Raw genomic sequence first — 19,116 nt, forward strand, 5'->3', positions numbered from 1 at the left:
ACACCACATTGAAGCATTTACTCTGAGCAAGCAAAAGTAATAAAAAATAAAACCTATAAAAAAAATAAAAAATAAATAAATAAACTGTTTAAAATGTATTCATTAACAAGGCCAAATAATTACTTCATCTGTTTGTAGATAGGGGAAAAAATTACATCTCCACATACATTCATGGATTAAAGGGAGATGAAACGGTTAACAGAGGAGCATTCATAACCACTCTCTATTTTAGCTCCTCCTCTCACACTCTCTCTCTTACACACACACAGAACCAGGAAGTTATTGTCAAAGAAAACGAAACTCAGACGGTCTCTCTCTCTCTCTCTCTCTCTCTCTATGTGTGACTTCAGGAAAATGGCAGAGGCCAGTATTTCAGTAGATCAGGACCAGTTCATCTGTCCAGTGTGTCTGGATCTCCTGAAGGATCCGGTGACTCTCCCCTGTGGTCACAGTTTCTGTAAGGTGTGTATTAATGGCTGCTGGGATCAGGAGGATCAGAAGGGCGTCTACAGCTGTCCTCAGTGCAGAGACACTTTCACTCCAAGGCCTGTTCTACGCAGAAACAACATGCTGGCTGAAGTGGTGGAGAAACTGAAGAAGAAGACTGAAGTCCAAGCTGCTTCTCCTGCTCACTGGTACGCTGGACCTGGAGATGTGGAGTGTGATTTCTGCACCGGGAGAAAACACAAAGCCGTCAAGTCCTGTCTGACGTGTCTGGCTTCTTACTGTGAAACTCATATTACTCCTCACTATGAGTCTCCTGCATTTAAGACACATAAATTAACAGAAGCTTCATTAAAACTACGAGAGAAGATCTGCTCTGAACATGATGAAGTGCTGAAGATCTACTGCCGTACTGATCAAACCTGTATTTGCTCCTTGTGCATGTTGGATAAACATAAAGGCCATGACGCTGTAACAGTTTCAGCAGAAAGAGCTGAGAAACAGGTGAGAACTAGAAATTGTTAATATATACAGTATATATGAGCCTATATGGAAGCGTTGCCAGTGTGTGTTAATAGGGTGGCTTCAGACTTCAAACTGTGCATTTGAGTTTCTGGATATGTCAGGTAGAAGAAAAGTTATCATTACTTTTATAAATGCTAAATTTTCATCATATTGTATATTTTGTGCTAGAAAAACGATATATCACTCTATACGGGACAATCCTGAGCCCTATATGTTTAAAAAAAAAACAGCAAGTTAACACATTTCTTCCTACTACACTCTTTTTGGCCATTTTATGTTTCAGTCAGGTATCAAAATTAAAATGCAACATTAATGGCCGCATTCAGCAAAATTAATTTTAATTTGTCTTGAAGTAAAAGTGAATGTGTTTGAATAATGATGCATTAAGTGACTCAGAGTTAATCAGGTCAGAATAATCAGATATTTGGCTCATAAAGCATGAAGAGTTAGTGCAGTAAAGTGTTCAATACATTTACCATTATACAGATGAAGTCATGTCTCTTAACCCCTTTAACTTCTACTTCTAATTCATTAGTCAGTATTTTGCACGTGGACTATGAAGTCACAACAGCATTAAACAAAACTGAGTGTTAAATAAATCAAATTCAAATTCAAATTTTATTTGTCATATACAAAGTCATGCACAGTACGATATGCAGTGAAATGCTTACACGACTGCCAGTGACCTTAAAAAAATAAAAGCTTATACATAAGAAAATAAATATGAATGAAAGAAATACGTTAAAAACAATATGCTGTACAAAAAATATACTGTAATAAAATAAATATGTTAGAAAATAAAATTAACTAGTAAAATGAGAACAAAATATCAATATAACAGATATAGAAATATGGAAATAGAAATTTGTCAAAACAGAAATTTAGAAGTATAGAAGTTTGAAATAGCTCTGGTGTGCAAATATGCAAAAAGGGGCTTTGTAAGTGTCTTATTTAAAGTCATTTGTGCAGTGGTCCATAGATGAAAATATGAAAATATAAAAAATATGAAAATATAAATATGAAAATATGAATGAAAATATAAATGAAAATATAAATATGTAGTGCAAAGTGTGCATGAATGTGTCCATAGTGTCCATGGATGCCCAGTCAGTGTTGGATATTGAAAAAAGATGTTAATAGTCCTGTGTTGTGTTGTGATTGAGAGACCTTATCGCCTGCGGGAAGAAGCTCCTCCTCAGTCTCTCTGTGTTGGCCTTCAGGGAGCGGAAGCGCTTTCCAGACCGCAACAGAGAGAACAGTCCATTGTTGGGATGGCTGAGGTCCTTCACTATCTTCCTGGCCTTGGTCCAGCACCGCTTGCTGTAGATTGAGTGCAGGTCAGGGAGCTTGGTGCAGATGATGTGCTCAGCTGATCGCACCAACCTCTGTAGACCTTGTCTGTCCTGCATGGTGCTGTTTCTAAACCAGGTCGTGATGTTTCCCGTTAGGATGCTCTCTATGGTGCAGGAGTAGAAATTCCTGAGCACCTTGGAGGGCGGTCGAAAGTCTCTCAAGCGTCTGAGGTGGTAGAGACGCTGTCGGGCCTTTTTCACCATGGTGTTGAGGTAACAGGACCATGATAGGTCCTGCGTGATGTGTACACCGAGGTATTGAAAGCTGTCCACTCTCTCCACTGTGCTCCTACTGATGACGTGGGTCTGGTAGTTCCTCTCCTGCTTTGTACAAAAGTCCACTATCAGCTTCTTTGTCTTGCTGACGTTCAGGAGGGATTGTTCCTCTGGCACCAGTTCTCCAGATTTACAATCTCCTCTAGGTAGGCCGACTCACAGTGTCGTCAGCAAACTTGATGACTGTGGTGGAGTTGGTAGCCACGCAGTCGTAGGTGCATATTAATGTGTGTGCATTATGAAGAGCTTAAGAACTGTTTTATCCCCAGACTGAGTTAATGGAGGAGAAGATAAAGTCATCTGTGTCATTGTAGTCTTTTATACAAACCACATGTGGTCAAGTAATCATGGCTTTATGTCTCGACTCTTTAGTTAGACATAAACATGCAGAAATTCATTAACAAGTCTGTGTTGTTGAACAAGTCTGTGTTGTTGATTGATGACATACAGTACAGGCCAAAAGTTTGGACACACCTTCACTCATTCAATGTGTTTTCTTTATTTTCATGACCATTTACATTGGTAGATTCTCACTAAAGGCATCAAAACTATGAATGAACACATGTGGAGTTATGTACTTAACAAAAAATGGTGAAATAACTGAAAACATGTTTTATATTCTAGTTTCTTTAAAATATCCACCCTTTGCTCTGATTACTGCTTTGCACACTCTTGGCATTCTCTCAATGAGCTTCAAGAGATAGTCACCTGAAATGGTTTTCCAACAGTCTTGAAGGAGTTCCCAGAGGTGTTTAGCACTTGTTGGCCCCTTTGCCTTCACTCTGCGGTCCAGCTCACGCCAAACCATCTCGATTGGGTTCAGGTCCGGTGACTGTGGAGACCTTTTTTGTTAACTCCACATGTGTTCATTGATAGTTTTGATGCCTTCTGTGAGAATCTACCAATGTAAATGGTCATGAAAATAAAGAAAACACATTGACAGATAGATGAGAAGGTGTGTCCAAACTTTTGGCCTGTACTGTATACAGTATACACAATATTTATTACATTGTTTTATCCTCAGAGTGAGTTAAAGGAGAAGCAGATGAAATCCCAGCAGAGAATCCAGGAGAAGCAGAAGAAGGTGCAGGAGCTGAAACAGGCTGTGAACACTATAAAGGTGAGCAGTGAGCAGAGACAGAGCTGCTCCTAGAAACACACACAACATGGACAACATGGAGTCATTTAGAGTTGCAGTAAGAGAGGGAATGATAGATGAGCTTTAAATCCTGTGTGTGTGTGTGTGTGTGTGTGTGTGTGTGTGTGTGTGTGTGTGTGTGTATCCTAACAGCTGAGTGCACAGACAGCAGTGGAGGACAGTGAGAGGATCTTTACTGAGCTGATCAGCTCCATGGAGAAAAAGCGCTCGGAGGTGACGGAGCTGATCAGAGCTCAGGAGAAGACTGAACTGAGTCGAGCTGAACGACTCCTGGAGCAACTGGAGCAGGAGATTGCTGATCTTCAGGGGAGACTCACTGAGCTGGAGCAGCTTTTACACACACACGATCACATCCAGTTCCTCCAGGTAACACTCACTGTCTGATCTACACACACAGCTGTTCCTCACACACTCTCTAAAACACCTCCTGTTAATGGAACAGTGAATGTCCTCTGATGTCACAAGTGTGTTTTACATTTAATCTGCTTTCTGTAGACTTTAGCTTCTGGACGTCAGTCTCCTATAATGGATAAACCAAACTTTCAGACATCCAGCGTCAGTGTCCATCAACATCTCTCATTTGATGGAGTGAGGAATTCTCTCTCAGGTCTGAAGAAGAGACTCGAGGAATTCTGTGAGGAGGAATTCAACAAAATCCCTCCACATGGTAAGAGGAGCTGTTCCTGCTGGAGAAACACAATGATGGACGTCTTTACTCTCTCTGTGAAGTCTTATTTCTTAGCAATGCTCCTGCTGACCTTCCTGCAGACAGTTTGAACTAAAATACTGATTTAAAATGAATAAACTGACTGTATCACTTTAAACTGTTTCCATCTTTTACAACCTGATGATGCTTTTTGTCTTCATTTCCATTTTTCTCTCCACAGCTGCAGCAGTTCAGATCTTTTCACTACCAGAGCCACAGGGCAGAGACGAGTTTCTGAAATGTACACACACACACACACACACACACACACACACAGGTTTATTAGGTCTATAGAGAACCGTTTTCTTTAAAAGCAGCTTAGAAAATATTAAATACAGACAAGTGATGTGCAGGAATTTTGTGTGATTTAAAATGTAAATTTAATTATTAGTTTATTTGTGTGTGTGTGTGTGTGAGAGAGAGAGAGAGAGAGAGAGAAAGGGTGAAAATAGAGATAAATGTATATTACACACATAAAAAATATGCATAATAATAATAATAATAATAATAAAGTACTAAATCTTTCATAAACAGAATAGAAAACACTAAATACTGACAAATTGGAATAAATAAAAAATTTTTATTTCTTTAGATTAAAATCTGAATGAACATTGAGACATTTCTCCCTCAGATATCAGCGCACACAGACAGCTGTCTCACTCTTCACATGAATATACAGTATTCTGTGAATTAAACCCAACATGTTCACATTGTTCAGTTTGTTTTTCTCTTTTATTTTAGATTTCTGTTATCTGACTCTGGATCCCAACACGACACATCGTAACCTCATTCTGTCTGAGAAGAACAGAGCGGTGAGATACAGTAAGAGAGAGCAGCAGTCCTCTGATCATTCAGAGAGATTTGACTCCTGGCATCAGGTGTTGTGTAAGGAGAGTGTGTGTGGACGCTGTTACTGGGAGGTGGAGTGGAGCGGTGGTGGTGCGTACATATCAGTCTCATATAAAGACATCAGCAGGAAAGGACAGGGTGATGAGTGTGGGTTTGGACGCAACAATCAGTCCTGGAGTCTGCGGTGTTGTTCTTCTTCTTCTCTCTGTTTCTATCACAACAACATTGAGACTGATCTCAGAGCTCCATCATCCTCCAGAATAGGAGTGTATGTGGATCACAGTGCAGGAACTCTGTCCTTCTACAGCGTCTCTGACACGATGAAGCTCCTCCACAGAGTCCACACCACATTCACTCAGCCTCTGTATGCTGGGTTTGGGCCGAACTGGTGGTCTGGCTCTACTGTGAGATTGTGTGATCCAGAATAAAGTGTGTAGTGTTTTGTGTAAAATTCCTGCACATTGTCACATTGTTGCTCAGTCATCTGTCTCACTAACACACAATCCAGCTGCACAAACAGCTCAGTAATTTAACACAGGGACAATTAAAGAGTAAATATTAACACTGAATATAGTTTAATAAAAATAAACAGATGTATTATTAAATGTATTAAATGTATTATTATAAAGTTGTATCTGTGTGAAGAGCCGTGGTGAGATTCGGCACATCAGACGTCACTTTAGAATAACTTTATATTTACATTATTGAAAGTAGATGTTTAAAACTGACCACACACACGCGTGCGCGCTCGCACAAATATATTTCAGCAAAGACTTTTTGTTTTAACCTGCTAAAAAAAAAAATAATATCTGAAGTAAATTTTTGTAATGCAGTGAATTTTTAAATCTTCTAAATAAATATCTTTATACTGTATGTGTGTAACACCGTGTAAACACAGACTTGTATTATTATGGGTCACTCATGAGATAGTTATCTGTGTTTCGAGTAACATGCTTGAGAGAAAATATTGAAACACAAACACTCAGAGTTAAACTTTAAAACGTATTTAAGACACTTTTACAGTGATGTTAGTTAATTTCTAATCGCAGTGAGGAGAAATGTGATTTATATCAACCTGATAAAATGTATTTAATTTTACTAAGAGACACTCAGAGCCTGTAACGTCAAAATATTAATGAAAGCATTAAAAAATAAAATGGAAACACATTTCCAATAATAAAACACTACCACAAAAACATCTGATGACATTCACATCTCCAGAAAGAATTTTATGTCTCTTGCTTTTTACATGTTTTCATAAAGCCAATACAGTATGTCTAATTAGAAACTAAATAACATTTTAATAGATTAATTATAGAAAGAAAATGGTTGGATGTTTTAACTTTATGTGATTAAACAACATTTAAATAAACAGATGGAATTAATTAATGTCCAATAAAATTATGTTATTAAACACTATTCATTAGTGATCTGCTGATAATTGAAAAAAAATAAGTAAAAGCAGAAACATTTTTTTTTATTCATATTCAGGTCAAGAACAAATCTCTTGAAATTAAGTTGTATAATAATAATGATAATAATAACACTGATGAGAAGAAAAAAACAGGTTGATCACTGGGGTGAAAGAATCCTCCAGTGTAACTGCAGAAACAACACAACATGAGTGAATCTCCAAGAACATCACTCACATCACTCACCCATCTGACAAACGAGGACCAGAGAGGTAGTACTTCAGCTCTTCTTAAACCCACTTCATCTTAGTGATGTGTTGTTCAGCCAGATGGAGTTTTCTAACTTTATTTATTTTTTGCAAATTTACTATTTAATTCAAAACCTAAAGACCTTGTTTTGTGTGTATATAAATACTGTATGTGTTCACCATAGCAGCCTTTTATATACCCATTTATCATAATTATTGCAGTCAGAAAAATATCTATTAAAAATAAATACATAAAAACATGTACTGATTAAAATAATTAATTACTAATAAAATAATATAAACTTTTATAAACTTTGATTCAATTTGTGCTGCAAAAACAGTTCATCATTTATAACCACACACAGTTTTCCAACAGCACCAAGCTTGAATTTTTCAAGGCATTTCATGTTTTTATAAAAGTTAAGATCAATAAAGATCTAAATACAAGCCTTAACTTAGACAAAACCATGCAGTTCCATCCACTTCAGGTCAGGTTCAGATTTCTTAGTTAACGGTGGTTTGTTACAGTGTCCTCTGGTCTCACATCACCACTCAACCCAAGGACACAGTGCCAGGATGTTTCGACCCTTTTATCTTTTTTATCTTATTTTTATTGAAAACATAAACACAAAACTTATAAAAGATCTTACTAGATGCTGTGTTGAGGTGTATTACTTTTAAAAGGAGACCTGCGACTTCTTACCAATTAAATCTGGATTGGGTTTCCCCTTCTCAAGGCTGTCCAGTGCAGCCCAGTGCAATCGTCTCTGAGCTGTTACAAAAAGCTGTGAAGACATCTCATCCCAATATTCCGGATAGTTCTGCTACTACTAGTCCACTAACATGGTCTGTATTTCCACTATTAGTTTTGGACGTGTTCCAATATAGGCAAGTTTTTGCCATAAAATCATAACAGTTATATTATTAACAATAAGCCATTTCTATTTATTAAAATGTCATTTGATTATTTAAAACATCTTTTCCTGGCCCTTAAATATAAGAGCAGCTTTTAGCCCCAATAGTCTGGAGATGTCCAAAATGTCACAAATTAAGCACACTTTGTCAAAGATCGACCTAGTCTTGTTGCACCTTACAGTCTGTTCATAGCAGTGAGACCAGAAACCAGTTCTTCAGGCCCTAGAATTAAAACATGAATTGGAATAAAAGCTCATCACCACCACTGAGAAAAGTTGTGTAACTTAAACGTATGCACTGCACCTTGGCCTTTGTCATTGTATTAAGCTGAGTCTAGTGTCTGTTGACTGACTGACAGCCTTTTTTGATCTCTGTATGAATTCTGATGTGGTCGTCAGCGTTGTTAATGTCGGGAGGAAGATTGGAGCATCTTCAAAAGTTTAGGCTGCACCCTCCAGACATTAATGTCTCGTCATTGCCTTGGTATCGATTCATAAGTGTTGGAATTAAGGTGTTACTCATTTGTATACCCATTAATGGAGTCCTCATCGGTTTTTATCACCTCCTTACCTGTTCAGCAGCATTTGGCAGCCAAAAGTCCTTGTAGTGAATGTGGATGGAAGTAATGACAAATTTAACAAGGCAATATTTTAAGGAAAACAGTCATGATTAAACATGATTAAAAGATATTTTACATGGTAAAGTCTGATGCACAATAGAAATGTTTTAATTTGAAATGTCTGTGGTTCAATCATTCCTGTTAATTTCATAATAAAGTCTGTTCATGTATGTTACTAGTAAAAGGCTTTCACTTAAATCATTTGGTAAACACTCACACTTCAGCAATTGAAGATAGAAACAGCTCATCACCTCAGCCCCATAAGATTGTTCTCTTCTTAACATTATTGTGCTCTTCAGTACTCCTGATTTTTATAAAGTTTTATTGTACATTGTCAAATGTTCAAGATCATAGCAGCTATATCCTAAGTATAAATACACGTTTAAAATAATTACATGCAGCTTTTGCGTCTTATTGACGTCTTCACACAGCCGTAAATGTGTGTGTTTATTACAATAAACAAAGTGGAGCCAGCCTTGGCAATCGCTTTTTTCCTCTTTAAATTGATGTTATTACAACCCAGAAAAAAAAAAAACATAAACGGTTCTCATCTCCACACGCGTTGGAGACCCCCCACCCTACACACACACTAGGCTCTTCAGTTTTTTATTTTTTTTTAATAATGATCCTCATGCTTTTTTTGCTGTTTGTGTCCAGAATAGCTGAATAACTGTTTTACCTGATTGGCTGGAAAGTGGTTATGAATGTATGACTGAAATAAAGCTGCTCACATGGTGCACACTTTCACTTTATTAAAGACGATATGAACAGCTTGATTTCAGTCATAAAGTGTGGCAACATTTGGAAAGCGGAGAAAATGTAAAATTAATAATAAAAAAAAAACTCCCAAGCTGTGTAAGAGTTTTAGCCTGTATAAAATAAAAGGAATAAAAGGGAGTTGGTGTATCACAAGCTCTTATGCGAAACACAGGCTAAGAGCTTAACAAAAGAAACATGGAACTGAACTAAACTAAGAAAAGACATTAGGAACAAGACAGATGAGAGACTAGGCAGACTCGGGACAAGACATACCAGGGACGAGACATACGAGTGATCGGGTTAGTAGTTCGTTTGGGTTAGTAGTTAAACTGGTTATTGTCAGGATGGATGATGAAATAAATGGGTTAGTATCTAATGGGGTTAGTAACTGAACCTACAAGGGGACTAACACACAAGAGGCTAAGCACACAAGAGTCTAATCCTTACTAGTGGCTAAACCTACTAGAGACTAAAGCCACTAGCGGCTAATCCTACTAGATGCTAAAGCCTACTAGTGGCTACACCCTACTAGCTGCTAAGCAATCAAGTGACTAAACATACAGGTAACTAAACATGAGGCAAACAATCACTGGAGACACACAGAACAGTACTTACACAAGACCAGAGACAATGCAACATCGTCTGGCAGAGGGCGTTTGCTCATCTGGTAGACGTTGCCGAGCCGTCCGTGCCCGATGTTAGAACGATGCTTAGGCTACGTATTTAAGACGTAAATGAATTAAAACCTTAAAAAAATTAAATCCCTGATCCGCTCTTTAGATGGTGATAATTAGATGTTCATACATCTGCGAAATGTCTGATCCATGTCGGATAAATGTCGTTTTATTAAAACACCCCCCTACCATTATTTTAATTAAATACCCTCAGTTAATTATAATTAACTATGGTCTACAGAATTCTGTGAATGAAAGGAAGCATAAGACAAACGGGATAAAATGGAGATTTTTATTTTATATTTAATAAAAACCCTGTTTTACACCAGCAGCAACTTACAAATGAGGTCTCAATTTAAAAAGATGTACAAAACATAAAACACCACAAATAAGTATTAATCATAGAAAAAAATTAAACACAAACAAACGTTTTGTACTTTATAAGTGTACGTTATGACTTTTAAATATGGCCGTTAGATACGGTTGGTCAGGTAGCGACAATCTGGTGCTGGTTTAGCTGTTGAATCATAAGTTCATTAACAAGGTATAACTAATTTTACTGGTCCACCAGTTTTCTAGTTAAAATTGGTTAAATTTTTTGCTCATTATATTAAATTTTAATAGCTTGTACTGAAATTAATTTATTAATTAAAGAGAAATTAATAATAATTAAAGAGAAAAAACAGCATAAAAAAACAGCATGAGCTTGACCATCAATTATACCAGCATATGTTTAGTTTTGGTGCTGGTATGCAGGAGATCAGCATCAGTAAGATGACCATCACCAGCATCATGGAGTTGGCAGTTCCGAATTGCATTTTTTTCTGGTAACCGTGAAAATAACTTAAAATGCTCCAACAACAGTAATAGAAAAGCAAATATTTAAATTAAATATCAAACATGATGTCTTTAACTTTAGGATAATAATGTTTTATCTGTAAGAAATATAATTTTCACTGTATATTTCTACTACATAGTTACAAGAAATAACCTTAGTGCTTTGGGTACGATATTTGTAAAAAAAAAAAAAAAATTATAATTGAATTTTCCATAAAACTTTTTGTCTTTTACTCGTCTTTAAGTTTCCTTTAACACTGCTGTGTGGAAATGAAATAATTTAATGTGTGTGTTTCATTCAAAATAAAATAAATTAAAAAAATAATAGATTAATTACTATGACAATTACCTCCAGATCATGACAAAATGTAAACTTGAAGAGTTCACAATTACTGAATGCTTTGTGTGTGTTTTTCTAAGAACAAACAGGCAATAGGGGTTATCAAGTGAACAAGAGATTCAAAATAAGGTTAAAGGCGCCCTCTGGTGGACAGTGTGAGCTGTTACAGTGTTCATAGACCAGTGGTTCTCAAACATTTTCTGTCATTCCAGGCGGTGGGCGAATTTTCAAGCCCCACTTGTCAACAAAATGATAACGAAAACGGCCAAGTGTACTATTTATTGAAATATCAATTCCTAAACCAATAAGATCAAATAACACCAAGTTCAAAACAGATAAAATACACGTGCAATTGTTATAACAGACTGACTTTGTCACACACGGGTCTCTCTTCTGCCCCCCCCCCCCCCGCCATGAATCCAAGCGCAACATATAAGCTTCATCATAGGCTTTTTGGTTGATTAGGCTGTTGGTGCTGAATCACCTGCTTTTTTGTGGTCCATGTAACAAATGTATCCATTGACGTTATTATGCTCACTACATACAGTACGCTACTGACCAGGTGTTATGCTCTAAAATGCCCCCCTGCCACAGATTGCCTCCCCTACATAATCTCTTTCAAATAATATATTAGAACATAAATTCATAGGTTTATGGTTTACAAATTACAAATGATAACAAACGAATTTTATTATAAAATAAGCAATATAAAAATGTTTTATAGGGGGAAAATATATAGATTATAAAAAGATTTTTTTTTTCATATACAACATGTATATTTTTATATTGCTTATTTTATAATAAAAATCGTTTCCTATATTTTTTCACCCCTGCAAAATAAATGTGCCATAAAATAATAATTTTGGGGGATTTGTATTAATCGTCTGGACGAGTGTCACGTGCCTAGTGTTAATTATAATAGTAATAATATATTTGATAAAAGTAAACCTTTGAATGTATGTCCTAATATAATATTTGATAGAGATAATGTGTGTGTGTGTGTGTGTGTGTGTGTGTGTGTGTTGGGGGGGGGAGCAATCTGTGGCAGGGGGGCACTTTAGCGCATAACACCTGTTTGTGTCCGCGGTAAAGTTAGTTTTATATTCTCATCTCTGAATTCAATAGCTGCGTAAATAAACCCGTAAATAAGATACCCACATATATTTCCTCTCTACATTGTCTTTAAGCTACATCCGCCTTAAATTATACATGTTTAAAAGCATAAACACCATTACTCTCTACGGCGCAACGAATGGTTTAGGGATCATCACAAAATGCCGCACACCAACAAAAAGCGTAGAACGATATTGATCTTCACTTCTGTTCAGTGCCTGAAGGATCAAAAAGCAACTTTGTTGCCGCACTGGAAACTAGAAATGCTGCATTTCTAGAAATTTAATCCTGCAGTTACTACAAGCTAGCTAGTTTTAGCTTATGTCTTAGCTGAAATGCTAATAAGGCTAACATTAATTTATATGCTTATCTTACTTTGCATTGATGGAACTCCTTCATCCATACACTGGATATGTGCAGAACAGGGAACCTCCAGGACCAGGTTTGTAAACACTGAACTGTACACCAGAATCACAGCTCTGTAATCAGATCATTAATATATAAACTAATAACTTCAAACTGTATTACACACACAAAAAAAAAAAAAGGGAACCTGGCTACCTGGTACATGTACTGAAGTGTAACATGTATTTTGCACACAATAATTTCAAGTTTTTAAGATGAACATGATTTAATCAGAATGTATTTGCATGCAATTCAACACACTCATGTTTATTAGATTCAATCATGTTGAGATAAACTGAGGGGATCTTGTCTCTACGTGAAACCAGAGAATCAAAGTAAACAACACAAATGTTTGGTGGACATGTGGAAAAGGTAATTAGGAATTCATTATCATAATTAATAAATACAAACAAAATACTGGGCATAAATGTCAGCACTGTTAGTCCATCACGTTTAGCAACGTTTAGTCATGGTAGTTTGTTAATATTTTGTGTTAGGCTATTTTGTGTATTCTTAAACACTTAAAATGCTGATGGTCACCATATGCATGAGGCTTAACCTGCAGTTCGATTCTAGTTTTGGTCCGTTCTTATGGGTTTTAAAGCAAAATTGACAAATTATAATGACCAAACCTCAACATTCCAATGGTATAAATTATTTTAAGATAATAAAGCGACAGCAATATCATTTTATCCTAAACAATAAACTTTGTTGATGAATCATCAATGGAAATTCTTCATGACGTATAACATCACTAGACATACTGTACTCTGTAGCGAATAACAGGGCTCCCATAGAGAGAACAGTCAATAGATCACATTCCTGAACACCCTCTTCCAGCATGCATGGCACCATCCTGATAACCTTAATTGGTTTGCTATCTTAAGGGGGACGTCTGTAAAACTAAGAAACTCCACAAGGCCAGATGCTTTGAAGTAGACCCCGAAACGGAGGGTGTAAATCGGCGACCTGGTAAACAAAGAAGACAGTTTTACAGCTCCACCCCGAGCTGGGGAGGAAGGGGCCTCATCACACCTGGACACTCTCTTGACCTCTGGAAGACATGCCTTTCCATGAACAAAGGCATACGGCATGGACACTATTTTAAACATCTTTAAAGTGTGCCAGTAGGGCAAAACGTATTCACATATATTTACTCAGTTCCTTTTATTCCTGTGTATATGTTTGATTATTCTGCATAACGTTAAAGGTGTAATCAGCATTTACAAACCTTTTTTATTAGATAAAGAAAGGAATGAGTGGGTAAGATATGTAATGTTTGGTGTCAATCTCAAGCTGGCTTTATTTCAAGAATGTTGGTGAACATGGGTAATTGGTAGCATGAACAGAGCTCATGCAAAATTACTTTTTATAAAGTATTAAAAACTCCAACCGGATGGGTCACACGTGACAGCCGAAACACCTGGCTAATTTATGCACGGAAGGAGGAACCACGTGAGGCGTGGTTAAGCCCTGCAATCACATTCGATTGGATGAATCACCTGTGGGACGGTCTGACCCCCAAGGGACAAAAACCCTCAGGAAGTCCACAGTATGAGAAGAAGAGAAGTTATCATCACAACTGCAACCTACAACATCTTCCAAGCAGCTCGGGCTCCCGCCCTTGCGGACGCTGCGCCACCGCTACTGGCGTCATCCGCTCTTCAAGAATTCTCAACGAGACTTCGTGCCAGAACTCCAAAGTCCAGCAATGAAGAAACCCTCAGGAGAAGTTCCAGAGCGCAGCCATCGGTAACCAGGCAACCAACGCCTCACCGAAGGGCTTTCCCGACTGACATCATCTCTACAACTGTTGTCTTGGTCATGTATTTTAAAGTCTAAACATTTGCCCAGATCGTGTAACCTTGCTCATAATTGCTAAATACTAGATTTTGTGTTATAGCCGTTGGCCATGTGATAACCAGAACTGGGAGGATACACTAAATTGTGCTAAACGCTGGACGGGTAGTCAATAAAATGTACATTATAAATTTTGATTCAATTAATCAAATTAAACCGAATTGTTAAAGATTCTATACAACTCTGACCCAGAGCTAAAAATTTACTTATTAATGATAAAGGATGCGTTGGCATTGTGTCCACATTAAAATGTCTATATTTATTGGTGGACAATGCAACCGTCATTCGTTGTCTTTATTATGTAAACCCTACGTAATAATGATGAGGAATGCCGGCAGCCATTCATGGTCATTATTACGTTAAAACGCTACAACTCTCTGACAAGTGCAGAAACAAAATAAGTGATTTAAACTTACTTCTTATCACCATTCTTGTGCATCACACATTAACACTCATATGAGGAGCTTGAGTTTATTCTCTGTATATAATAGAAGAACATTTAAACATTCACATTAACGTTAGGAACACAAAATTGAAACACCTCTATTTTTCTGTCCTTTTCAGTAAAACTCATGTGATTCACGATTAATAACTCATTTTTGAAACAGTAAAACTAAATACTTCACACTCACCCTGGAAACACACAGATGGCCTATGGAGCGGTTTTCTCCCCTCATGAATAAACAAAATAACGATGTTTCAATGAAGCTGTTTCACATAGAAATGCACACAAAAACAGACTCAATACTCTGATGAAGTGGATTAAGTCCCAGCAGTTACGCTTTAAACCACAGTGTTGATTTGGTTCACCCACACCAGCGTGTCCAGTTTAAATCACCAGAAATCACACGTTACACAACCACACTAACCAGCAAAACACTGAGGAGCTTTAATTTACCTTTGTGATACATGCACATTTAATGATAGTTTGCTATTTATTAAACTTTGATGTAAATTTTGCTCCACTGCGCGAGCACCCTCCGTAGTATGAGATCACACTGCTTTTAGGTAACTGCCGTGACACTTTCAGGTAATTACACACTCGTGTTTCTTAAAGGGTCAGCGTTACATTTCCTCAATGAATTAAAACACCAATAATACACACCATATATGCAGTGCATTCAAACAGGGGCACGAATAACCATTCCTGTGATTAACAGATCGGCTTTTCAACCTGGTTACACATAACTGTGTAAAAAATTTAGTTGGCTGTTTTTATCTAAGTATTATTTTCTAATGCTTTATACATCACTTTACTGCATTTCATGCAATTTTAAATCAATAAGTCAATGAGAATGACTATTACCACCGTGCTCACCGAGGGGGCAAAATAACGATAAAATAAAAGTGGGACCCACGGGTTGGAAAAATACCCGACTCGTGCATCACTAGTACCAGAGCTATTGACATTTACGTTAAAATAAAAATTGGTTAAATGCCGTTTAGACAGAAGATCCAGGTCACTAACTGACAATTTCATTTGTACAAAAAATGGACTGTTATATAGCCTGTCTCTGTTTGTATCTGTTTATTGTTAAAAAAAATTAAAGACATCAAACTTTAAATATAGAAATAACTGTAAAAATAGACTTTTAGAATAGAACATTAGAATAACTTAAAAATACACTATGTTTCTGTTGGGTTGCTTATGTTGGTTCAAATGAGATGTAGTGAGTCATTTATATACAAACACCTTGTTGGGTTATTTTAACTTAACAACTGATTTATTCTTTATTCTCTGGTTTCTCCAAACGGCAGCCTGTAAAACATTCAAAATATTACTGTTATTGTGTCACATAGTGTAGTTTTAGGCGAGAATGCATGTGTGTACAGCTCGAAACCTCCATCGGTTATTAAAGATTTCGGATATTTGAGCTTCAGGAAATCGGCCGACGCAGCCTCGCCTCAGAAAGAACTTCTGAAATCTACCGCTGGCTGTGATGCCTCTGTAGAAGTTAAAACAGCGAGGGTATTTTATTTTGGGTATTTCTAACTGGTATTCTTTAGTATAATACGGTTATAGTATAATATATCGCGGCTGTGTGACGCATCCTGTACTCTGTGTTCCAGACTCTTTGGTGGAGGCTGTTGATGGTTGTTTTAAAGGTTTTCTTGTCTTTGAACTACACAAAGCAGCATCTTCCCACCTGGGAGTTTCTCTAGCATGATGTACCTCAGATTGATGGACACATTTAATTAATAATATTTAAAAAAAATTGTTTTTGTTATAATAATATAATAAATAGTTTAATGGTTTAAATAGTTAAAATAAAAAGTTAAAATATTAAGAAGGGAAATGTTTGATGCCATGTGGGCATTATAAGATTTGTACTGAAAACTTCTATATAAAAAGTGGCAGCTGGCACGCCTAAAAATAGATGTTCGATTTTTAATAATCTAAATAAAAATGCTTTATTAGTTATGCACTATTGTTGTTTACTTACAGTATTTGTTAATTTTATTTAAATAAGGTTTAGGGATTTTGAGCCATGATCGTGATTTTCCTCTTTAATTTCCTACATAGTCTAATTGCATGATTCTGTTGTAGATTCAAAGGACGCAAACGCAGGTATTTTGTGAAGATAGTTTTTTCAGCTTTATTTTAGTATTTCTTTATTCACTTTTCTTAATAAAAGTCCCTTAAACAAAAGAAAACACACAAAACGAAGCTGAAAAAATCTAAACAAACTCGCTCCTAGCTTAGCCTCCTCAGGCTGGGTCTGCAGGCGGACACACGCACAGGAGATTAGTTCCAAAACAACAGAAGTCACAAGAGCTTTATGCCGAACTTGTCTGGTGTCTCAGCCTTGACCTTGACAAAAATGTCTGTCTTTACAGGCCTTACCCCGACCCTGCAGACTCTGCTCAGTCCTGAGGAGGAGACACGCACACACAGCGGGTTAGGAGACATCAACAAACAAACATGGTGATAACAGTGAACGGACACAGGGGAGAGACACAGGTGGACATAATTAGTGATGGGGAAACATACCAACGTTCACACACTAGGAGGGGACAAAGCTGCGGCTCAGTAGTCTGGAGACCCAGATCTTATTTGCCCGGACCGTGGTGGTACAGATGTGACACTCAGTGTTCATCCGCACGCATAAAGTTTTCTAGATCACAGAAGAATTTTGTTGTACTAAATAATATTTATGCAGTATAATCAGGGCCTCTTCTTCGTGTTTATTATAATTTATTGTTGTTTTAGTCTTACTGTGTGTGCTTTACAATGTCAGACAACATTCAAATGCAAATAAATATAATATAAAGGATAACACCGTAACCGATATCGATATGGGCTAGGTCCGACTCTCTGGAGGATGATTAAATAATCATTTTGTCCAGTTTATGTAAAATTATTAACAGCCTGGTTTTATTACACAAACAGTAAATTAGCAACATGAATGTTATAAACAATTCAATTTAAATTCAGAAAGAAAAAAATATTAAAAATAAAAGTGTTCAAAAATTCTCCTGGTCCCTTTTGGTAAATCTGGATTAACATGAAGGTTTATCTTCTTAAACACAAAATACAGAATTATATATTTATATCATATATAAATATACATGTACATTTAGCTTCTGAGCAATTTTTATGACAAAAAACAGAAGAATAAATTTATTCTCAACAACCATGAGATTTTAACTCTGACTGTTTTTTCCCCGGAGTAATGGGCGTGCCGAAAGGTTGGGGCGTGCCGAAAGCTCTTCATGATTGGTTGCACAAGTTGCCTGATTAAAGGCTAATATTAAACGCTATTGTTCTTTTCGCGTTTAAGTAATGCAGCTAACATAATCCTTTATATTAAAATTCCATTATTTTCCTGTAAAATATCAATATTACAAAGATTGCAAAATATATTACAAAAAAATATATATTACAAAAAACCCATAATCAAAATCAAATTACAATAATTTAAAAGAATTTAGTACTACAAGCTGTTCATAATTTTTTTTAATGTAATTTTAATATTTTTGGAATAATATTAACTGTGTATTGGTTAAATAAGACCAAAAAAAAGTTACAGAATTAGTCATTCAGAATGTTTTGAACTGACAGTTGTTTTTCTGTAGTTTTACTAAAACTGCATAAAAACTAAAAACATTGTTGTTAATACTGTTTTATATTGCTCTTTAAAATGTCACTTTATTCAACTAAAATAAGCACACATGCACTATTCTTATTGCACTGTTCCGTTTTTCACCATATCAGCCTTCTGTGTTGTAAACTGTCCCTTTTTGCAGAACAGTAACTCAATTATCTTACCTCTGTTGTTCTCCAAGTTCTCCAGTGTTATTTAAGGTATTTTTTTAATAGGTTTATTTAAGTTTTTTCAGTGTTATTTGTAACAAGGGTTGAGAGAAATGTAATTTAAATCCTCAATATGTATGCACGGTACGTTGACTTAGACACTGCCTGATATGGACAAATATGGTTCATAAAACACCACAATAAAGAGGAGGATGGGTACAGTTTGGTAACCTTTGAAGTGGCACTTATTCAGTAAACAGACACAATTTTAGCCAATAAAACATTTTATTTAGAGGCAGAGCTGCTCCGTTTAAGAGTGTACTCCACCCAACCTGTACACTCAATCTGCTCATTTATTTATTTATTTA

General features: G+C 36.4%; 1 protein-coding gene across 1 annotated transcript; it reads left to right on the forward strand.

The window, feature by feature from the left end:
- Positions 1–306: 306 nt before the first annotated feature.
- LOC128507967 (E3 ubiquitin-protein ligase TRIM16-like) lies at positions 307–6,561 on the forward strand. Its single transcript, XM_053479153.1, has 5 exons — positions 307–948; positions 3,622–3,717; positions 3,889–4,122; positions 4,252–4,423; positions 5,204–6,561. Exons 1-5 carry the CDS (start codon positions 337–339, stop codon positions 5,737–5,739), a joined length of 1,650 nt encoding a protein of 549 aa, XP_053335128.1. The 5' UTR covers positions 307–336; the 3' UTR covers positions 5,740–6,561.
- Positions 6,562–19,116: the final 12,555 nt, after the last annotated feature.

This window comes from Clarias gariepinus, chromosome 2, assembly GCF_024256425.1.
Source record: "Clarias gariepinus isolate MV-2021 ecotype Netherlands chromosome 2, CGAR_prim_01v2, whole genome shotgun sequence".
NCBI lineage: Eukaryota > Metazoa > Chordata > Actinopteri > Siluriformes > Clariidae > Clarias > Clarias gariepinus.